The sequence below is a fragment of the Pelophylax lessonae genome (assembly GCF_965119305.1).
Source record: "Pelophylax lessonae genome assembly, chromosome: 1".
Classification (NCBI taxonomy): Eukaryota; Metazoa; Chordata; class Amphibia; order Anura; family Ranidae; genus Pelophylax; species Pelophylax lessonae.
In genome coordinates, this window is record NC_138768.1 from 267,588,033 (window position 1) to 267,597,169 (window position 9,137).

The following is a 9,137-nucleotide window of genomic DNA, read 5'->3' on the forward strand; positions in this document are numbered from 1 at the left end:
TCATTGGGTTATACTGCCCCCTACAGGAGTAGGACATTAGGCAGGAAAAAGCTTTAATACGCCAATGGGGCAGTTCCTGGGAGTATTCTCCCACCTCCTGCTATAGGCATTGTTTGTTTGTTTTTTTTTTTCTTCCTAGTCAGGAGAAAGGACTTATTTCCTTGCTGGGATCTCCTGGTCCTAGCATTTTTTGCTTTTTAAACTGATTTTTTTTTTCCTCCTCATTATTTTCTGTTCCTGTGAGAACTAAAATCAACTGCTGGATTGAGTGACGGACTGATCCTTATGATCTCCCCAATCCAGGCCAGCTAGTGCGACCCGACCTCAGCTCCGCGCTAGGGCCGGTACCAGGGAGTGTCCTGTGCCACCCGCCTCCCCTTGGATGGGATCTGTGCGGCTGGGCCTCCACCAAAAAGCTTGGCGCCTTCCTGTGGTTTGGGGGCCCCCTCTTTAGCCCTGCAAACCCTCTGGGTATCTTTACTGCGCGTCCGCGTCACGGCGGGTAGCCCCCTTTTAAGGGGGCCATTTATTTTCATGTGGGCTTCTATGGAGCCGGGGAGCCAGTGCGTGTGACAGGCGGCTCCGATGGCCAACAGCCACTTACAATCCCACCCAGCTGACAGAGAAGGAAAGACGGCTGATGTAAACACAGCCGTCTGTCATTCTCCCTGAAGTGATCACAGAGGCTTTGTGATCCTGCTATATAGGATTGCATGTCTTTGTGATGACTTCACAAGCCATGCCCCCACAGTTAGAATCACACTCCTAGCCCACATTTATTCCCTTGATCACCCATACTGTTAACCCCTTCCCTGCCAGTGTCATTTTTACAGTAACAGTGCATATTTTTAGCACTGATTACTGTAGTAATGTCACTGGTACCCCCAAAAGTGTAAAAAAATGTCAGGGGTCCAATCTGTCCGCCGCAATGTCGCAGTCGCGCAAAAAAAAATGACATCTTTCCCGTAGTTAGTAAACGCAATAACTTTTGTACAAACCTATATATATATATATATATATATATATATATATATATATATATATATATATATATATATATATATATATATATATATATATATATATATTATGAGAGAGAGATTGCCAGCAAGGGAGAGATGGGTAATAAGAGCTGCAGGGGGCTGGGTGAGCGCAAAGATAACAGAAAACTGCAGACATCCACAAGTATTTATCAAGAGAGGAGAAATGTGCAGGCAAGCAGTGGTGCGAGTGTGTGTGTGTGTATGTATGTGTGCATGTATGTATCTATATGTGTGTATGTGTATAAAATAATATGCAAAGTTGTTAGAGGGAAGCTTCAGAATGGCAAAATGTTTTTTACATTATGTGAGCAGACTGCAATTCCTCTTTAAGGCCTTATCTGATGCCAGCTTTTTGGTGTTCAGGGCTTTAGGAAGCTCAATGAGCTTCAGGCGTCTTCATTATTTTGTTTGAGGCTTTTTTAGTAGATCTGTGAGCATTGTGTTCTGTATTGCCTCATTATGTAGATAGCTTTTGGATGTCCTAAATGTCTCTGAATCCTGGCAGAAAATAAGTATTTTATTCTCATGATAAAATCCCTTTCTTACAATTCATTGAAGGACTTTGGTCCCACCCCTCTGTGTTTTATGGTCTTGCTCTCGGCATAGCTTTGTAACAAAACTGAGGCATGCTTGACGTGGGAGGGGTTATACCACACTGGTCATGATTTTACGTCGGAGTCCTGTGTCCCTCAGTGAACAGCAATAAAAAAATGTTATGGTGAATACAAAAGTCCTATTACTAAAGTGCAATAGAGCATATCTTTGTGGTATTTTGTTGCCATCAGTTGTTTTTTTTTTGTAGTTGGCATTACTACAGTGATCTCTGCAGTCTTCTGTCCTGTGCCAAGCAGCTTCCCACCCTGCACACTGACCACAGGGGGTTGCTTGCTTGGCACTGTTTGCTGTTCACAAAACGCCTTGTGCTTTTTTTTTTTTTTTCAGGAAATACAAGATGTTCTCAAATTGAGCTAGTTAGAGTGTAGGGGAGTTTCCCCAAGAAAGAAACCTTGCTTTTCTTTGAAAAAAAAATAAGGTGTTCTGTGAATGGTGCTGCGCGACTCACAACAATTGGTCAGTATTCAATAACGCAGCACAGGACCTGGAAGATTATAGCAATTACTGTAGCTGTGCTGGTTACTAAAATTAAGTTTCCACAGTGGTCCCTCGGGTATAAAATAAATTAAGAGAGTTTTTAATAAATGTTTACTGTAAGAGTAAATAGCCATTTATCTTATGTTCATTGACACACAGCTCCATATTCTTCACCATTGGGTAGAGCTGCACGATTAATCGTATGAAAATCGCGATCTCGATTCACCCCCCCTGGCGATCTAAACCTGACATATGCTCGATTCTTTGCATAGCAGAGGGAGCAGAGAGAACAGCTGTGGAAAACTCCCAGTAACTATAAACAAAATGATTACATTGTATCTTTCCTCCCGCAAACGCCTATCAGCATTAAGGCTGCATTCACATGTCAGCTTATAATCGCGGACAGAACCGCCGCGGTTCCGCCCGCGATTCAGAGATTTATTGCAAATCGCGGGACGCCTAGCGTTGCCCGTTCATTTGCAATAGCCCCCCAAACGCCGAGCGATGTTGCCGCGATTTACGCCCGCCGAATCGCGGCAACATCGCGCAAACAAAATCGCGGGACGCAATACGCTCCAAAAAAGTACAAGAGCTGCTTTGGAGCGTATTGCGTCCCGCGATTTTGTTTGCGCGATGTTGCCGCGATTCGGCGGGCGTAAATCGCGGCAACATCGCTCGGCGTTTGGGGGGCTATTGCAAATCAACGGGCAACGCTAGGCGTCCCGCGATTTGCAATAAATCTCCGAATCGCGGGCGGAACCGCGGCGGTTCTGCCCGCGATTATAAGCTGACATGTGAATGCAGCCTAAGTCTCCCAGTAACTGTAAACAAAATGATTACATTGTATCTTTTCCTTCCCTCTGCCAGGGAGAAAGGAAGTTTAACCTCTTAAAGACTAGACCTTTTTCTGACACTTGTTGCTTGCATGTTAAATCAGTTTTTTTTGCTAGAAAAGTACTTAGAACCCCCAAACATTTTATATATTTTTTTAGCAGAGACCCTACAGAATAAAATGGCGATTGTTGTAATATTTTATGTCACACTGTATTTGCGCAGCAGTCTTTCAAACGCAATTAATAGACTTTAATGAATAAAAAAAAAAAAACGTAACAGTAAAGTTAACCCAATTATTTTTTTGTTACACAGAGAATCGTGAGAGAATCGTGATTTTTATTCCAAGCTAAAAAATCGTGATTCTCATTTTGGCCAGAATCGTGCAGCTCTACCATTGGGTTATGCTGCCCTCTACAGGAGTAGGACTAGGCAGACAACACAAAAGCTTGGCTACACCCCGTTGGCCATCCTCGGCTGGCATAATCCCCCTCTCTGCTTAGAGAGACTCAGTCTTTGTTTGCCTAGTTTAGGAGTAGGAACTAGTCTCCCTGCCGGGCCTTAGGTGCTGGCATTTTTGTCTTTTTTTTTTTTATTTTCTTTTTTGCTGTTTATTTTTGGATTTCTTCCTGTTTTTTTTCCTGTGGAGATCTTCTAGCAACTGCCGGGCTGAGCGACGGGCTGGACTATTGAAGTTCCAGTGGTCCCCTCTGCCTGGCCGGTGAGCGCGTGTAGACCGCAGCTCCCCGCTCAGTCGGCCTCTCCACTGGACAGGGGCTGGCCCGTAAGTTAAACGTCTTGAAAGGTTGCATACGAACGGGTCTCAGCCTGAATCGCGGCATTCCTTCTAGCCGACAGCACCCCCAATTTGGTGGCGAGGAGGTTCCTGTCTTGGGAGTGTTACACGCATGCTTTGTTGGATCGGTAAGTAAGGGCCCCCTCCTTTCCTGGATGCGGTGTGGGTACTCTCTGGGGTGGTCAGTCCCTCCGGGTTAAGAGTACCTTCCATCTACGATCTCGGAAGAGGAAGGTGCCTCGCCTGCGGTGTGGGACTTTCTTTCCAGCCCATAAGAAGTTTTTTTCATCCCTTAGGGGCTTCAAAAAAGGTTCCAAACCCCTCCTAGCCTCTTTGGGAGGTTTCTAGTGGCCTTAGTCTGGCAGTCAGAGAGCAGACTTCTACAGACCTGCTGACAAGGTCCCTTTGGCATGGAGGTTTGCCCTCATCCATATCTGGGTTGGGGGGAACATCTTCCTTGGTTCCGGGGCCATGGACCTTCCACCTGGGTGACCAGTGGGTCCACGAGGTGATTGTATCCAGTTCCAAGATAGAATTCCGTTCTTGTCCTCGAACAGTTCCTTCCTTCCACTGTGCACCTGCCCCCGAATAGGCTGCAAGCTCTGTTGTGGGCAGGGTAGGAATTGTCCCAGGGCGTGATCCTCCCGGTTCTGGTGTTGGAACGTTTTTGGGTTTTTTTTTGTTCATATCCTTTCATGGTTTCCAGGAAGGAGGACAAGTTCCTTCAATTCTGGATTCAGGCCCTGAATCGGTTTGTGTGGGTGCAATAATTCGGGATGAAGTCCTTCAGATGATGGCGTCCCTGCATCAAGAGGGTTCCCTAGCTTCTTTAAATGTCAAAGATGCCTGAGTGTTTGTTTTTCCCTCTTGAGAGTGTATTTCAGGTTGGGCTCCTGTTGTTCTAGTTGAGCTACTATTACCGGGATTGGCTTGTGTTTAGACTTGGGTTTGTTATTTCCACCCCTCATGTTTGTGACTGTTTTGGGATGTCCCTATGTTGAAGAATATGGAGCTGTGTCTGTCAATGAACGGAAGGGAAAATAGGATTTTTGTACTCACCGTAAAATCCTTTTTTTGTTTACATGTACGCATGTTTATGCTGTGGAATTTGGTAAGAGTGAAAACTTTGAGCCCTAAAGCAGATGATGAAATTGATACAGAATACAAGTAGTATGGTATTTTACGCACGTGTATGAAATTGACAATCTTATTTAAAGTAAAACTGTTCTGTGATATTCTCAGCCCATATTGTATTTTTTGAAAAACTGTTTATTTCTATAGTTCTTAAATCATGTTACCACTATTACAGTGATTCCCGCTAGCGTCCGGGTCGCATGCTCAGCAACTGCCCTGCTGCTTAGTGAACACAGGAGCTTGCTCGCTCAACATGGGCCCCATTAATCAATGGATGCAAAGTGTTCTCTCTTTGAACAAGGTGGAGAGGTGGTGTGGTGACATCACTATCCTTCTTGTCCAATCCGAGAGTACTTTGCATTCTATGAGAACGCAAATTGTATTCTGAATGGCTTCCGTGCTGAACGAGCAACCTCCTGTGTTCATTAGATAGCAGGGCAGACACTCGGCATGGGACCCGGAAGCCAGCGACAATCACGGAGTAGAGGTCCAGCTTCCATGAAGATTAGCCAGGTATAGTACATGAAATTCAGCTTTGAATGTGAATTTAGTGGATTGTTTTTCAATCTAAGACTAAGTGCTTGAAATGTATTCATTCTTTTCACAGAACTGCGCTGTACACCTGTGCAGTTTGCCTGCCAAAGTGGTGCCATCCAGTGCATTCCCTTGAACTGGCAGTGTGATGGATGGCCAACCTGTGAGGATGAGAGCGATGAAGTTAACTGTCCAGGTGAGTCTAAGGACAAAATGTAGCAATAGCTGACCTACTACTTTTGTTTTAACTTTCCTATATCTTGTATATTTTTTGCAGAAGAATACAATTTTTTGTTTCCTTTTCTTCTTAAGCCTAGTACACCTGGGCCGAATGTTGTGCGGCATCGGCCGGCTCAATAGAAGCCGGCCAACATTTGGCCCTCGTGTACAGCAGCCAGTCCAACCGCGCCATGACCGAAAAAGGTCTGCCGACGGGCTCCCAGTTGGTGCTCTCAGCCTGTGGCTGAGAGCGCTGACTGGAGTGTTCTGGCCTGGGCTGTCCCACTGTCAGAACAGAACAGCTCTGACTGGAACTGTCAATTTTTTTTTCATTAAAACCGCTGAGTTGAATGAAAAATATCTAGTAGTGTGTATGGTGCTTTAGAGTTTCGCTCTGTCCCAGTGATTATAGGTGCAGGCACAAAAAGTAAGGAGAAATCCTAAAAATGTGTTCCTGATGTTGTGGTGTACAAGTAGAAAGTGTAATTTGCCCTACTGTTGGGGAAGATTCCTCTACCTGGGGTGCAGTCAGGAGTAAAAATTAGACACGGTTGCAACCCCTCACAGCTCTGCCCAAAACTAAAATGTAATTGTGTAAGTGTCAGAAATGAAATAGTGCGCAAGCACCTTGTGGTGCCTGAAAATACCAGTTTGTCTTCAAATGAATCCCCATATTCCTTTGCAGGTCCCTTCAATCCTAGGATAAGTCTGCTGTCTCCAGACACTAAGGCCCGGCCCTTATCGAACGCTCACAGTACAAACGGAAATGCAATTCGCACCGGACATGTGTGAACCCAGCCTTACCTTTTGTGTGTTTTTCCCCTCTGGCAATGAGAAGTGTGAGGTCCCCACTGCCACTCCATTACTGCAGCTGTCATGTTCATCTTTTCTTCCATGGCTGATGTGTTCTTGTGGCACCCATTGAGCGGGCATTGATGATTGAACTCCTGCATGACCCAATAATATATTTCAGCACCTGGCCCCATTCATGGAATCTGAGGCTCCATTTGCTCAGGCTGTAGCTATTTGGACACAGCTGTCAATCCCAGCTCCAGGAATTGGTAGATTGTTGCCACTGAGATTTGCAGCATGGGAAAACGCCCATGGGAATGGAGCATTACAGATGCTGCAAATGGGCTGGGACTGTACCCTGGATTGTGGGTGCTCTGCAGTTTGTGTACATTTAGCGAAGAGTGTGTGTGTGTAAAACCATGTCTTATAAGACACTGGGCTCAGTTCGCTAAAGAATATCTCACCTTATACGGTATTTACCTCAAGAAGCAAAAATGTTTACTAAATACCTCATGCATACAGTGGTCTGGATGGGGGTACGGAGGCATGCAGGAATGTAAAAATATAATCTCGGATTTGGAGTAATTTCTACCCTACAAATGGAAAAATACAATCATTGGGGCTGATTTACTTAACCCCTTCATGCCTGAGCCTTTTCTGACACTTGTTGAAGTTAAACCCAGTATTTCTCTATCATTCATTGACAGACGCAGCTTCATGTCTTCTTGACCATTGGGTTATGCTGCCCCCTACAGGAGTAGGACACGAGGCAGGAAAAAGCTTTACCGCGCCTATGGGGCACCCCCTGCAGGCATATCCCCACACACTCTGCTATAGCCCTCAGTTTGTTTCTGTCTAGTTTAGGAGTAGGACCTAGTTCCCTGCTGGGACTTCGGTCTTAGCTGTCTATTTTTGGGAACCTTTTTTTGTGAATAATTTCTCTTTTGGCTGCAAGGTTTTGCAGGCTGCTGTTTAAAAGAGAACATTTTTCTCTTTTAGGGTGTATGTTTTTTCTGGGTGAGCTCCAGTTGTTCCTTGTTGGCTACGTTTAGCCTTGGGAAATTATGTTCTTTTTTTGCGTTGTTTTTCCCACCCCAAATGCAAATACTGCTTTGGGACGTCTCAATGGTCAAGAAAATATGAAGCTGCGTCTGTCATTGAACGATAGAGAACAGGAATTTTGACTTACCGTAAAAATTATTTTCTCTGAAGTTCATTGACAGACGCAGCACCCTCCCCTCTAATTTTTTTTGTATAATGTAAAAGATGTTACGCCAGTAAATAGATACCTTACATGTCATGCTTTAAAATTGCGCACCCGTAAAATGGCAACAAAATGCAACGCTATAAAAAAATGAACAGCTACTTTTTTAGAGTTACAAAGGTGGTATAGTGCTAAAATTATTGCTCTCACTCTTAACGATCGCGGCAAAACCTCACTTGTGGTTTGAACACGGTTTACAAATGTGGGAGCGACTTGCGTATGCATTTGCTTCTGCGAGCAAGTACGGAGGGATGGGGCACTTTACATTTTTTTTATTATATTATTTTATTTTTATTATATTATTTTATTGTAATTTTTTTTTATTTTTACGCTGTACCTTTTTGTTCGGGTCTCTAGGCGGTGGATGTGCCTGCTGGTAGCTCAGGTGTCCCGGTGTGACAGGAGACCCCTGGCAGAGTAGGCTAAGGCGGCGGGAGGGGGGCATGTCCCCTCCCACTGCTTGTGAGACCGACCTTCTCACATCGGTTGTTTTCACAAGAAAGGCGACCGTCCGCTCTAAAAAAACGATATCTGGGTGATGCTTGAAGCTGCAGGCATCACCCCTGTACAGCCCCAAGTATGTGCCGAAGGTGGCATATTTGCTCTGTTAGGGAGATTTACCCTCTCTATTTGTCCTGTTTACCATTATTATTATTGAAAGTGAATGTAAAAGAAAATTCTAAATTTTTGTGTTGTCCCCAGAAAAGTATTAGAGGGGAAATGGGGACACTGGTTCTGGGGGTCCCCAAAGTATTTTTTTTTTTTGTAAAGATTTCTGCTCACTTCCTGTTTTGGCTATATGACCAGAAGGGAAGGGAAATCTTCCCAATGACGTCTTCTTTTTTTCTTTTTTTTTTATTGGCTGAAGAGGGTGTGTGTGTGTGTTTGTTTGTTTGTTTTAATACTATTTTCATTCAATATTTGACATTAAGAGCCCATTCACACTGCTGCGACTTGTCAGCCTGACAAGTTGCGGTCCATTGAGTAGTACAGCACCCGTTCTAATAGGAGCGACACAAGTCGCTCCGACTTAGAAAAAAAGGGTCCTGTACTACTTTGGGGCGACCTGGAGGCGACTTGCATAGACTTCCATTATGTGAAGTCCCTGCAAGTCGCACCAAAGTCACGGTGCATGCGACTTCACAGGTCGCCCCGAAGTCGTGCCGCTTCAGTGTGAATCGGCACTTATAGAGATATTTTGTATTTACTTAATGTAACTTAGTTGTTTTTGATACATTACGTGTGTCCTGTGAAAGCAGCTTCCCTTTGACTGGTATTAGTCTCCTTTTTTTTTTTTTGTATTAATACATATGCTGCAGGAACCGCACTGACTTAGTGAGTTGGCAGATTTCTATCCTTTTCTACTGTATCCATCCCACTAGATATTACATGAGATGAAATACTGCATGATAACTGCATGATTTTTTCTTTT

The 9,137-nt window shown here is 44.4% G+C and overlaps 1 protein-coding gene across 2 annotated transcripts in view; it reads left to right on the top strand.

The window, feature by feature from the left end:
* Positions 1-9,137, top strand: part of DGCR2 (DiGeorge syndrome critical region gene 2) — a 108,559-nt gene that overhangs the window by 38,978 nt on the left and 60,444 nt on the right. For both annotated transcript variants that reach the window (XM_082247463.1, XM_082247462.1), the window contains one exon: positions 5,504-5,626. In XM_082247463.1, the coding sequence (XP_082103589.1) occupies positions 5,504-5,626 (123 nt within the window). The remainder of the gene's footprint in view (positions 1-5,503; positions 5,627-9,137) is intronic.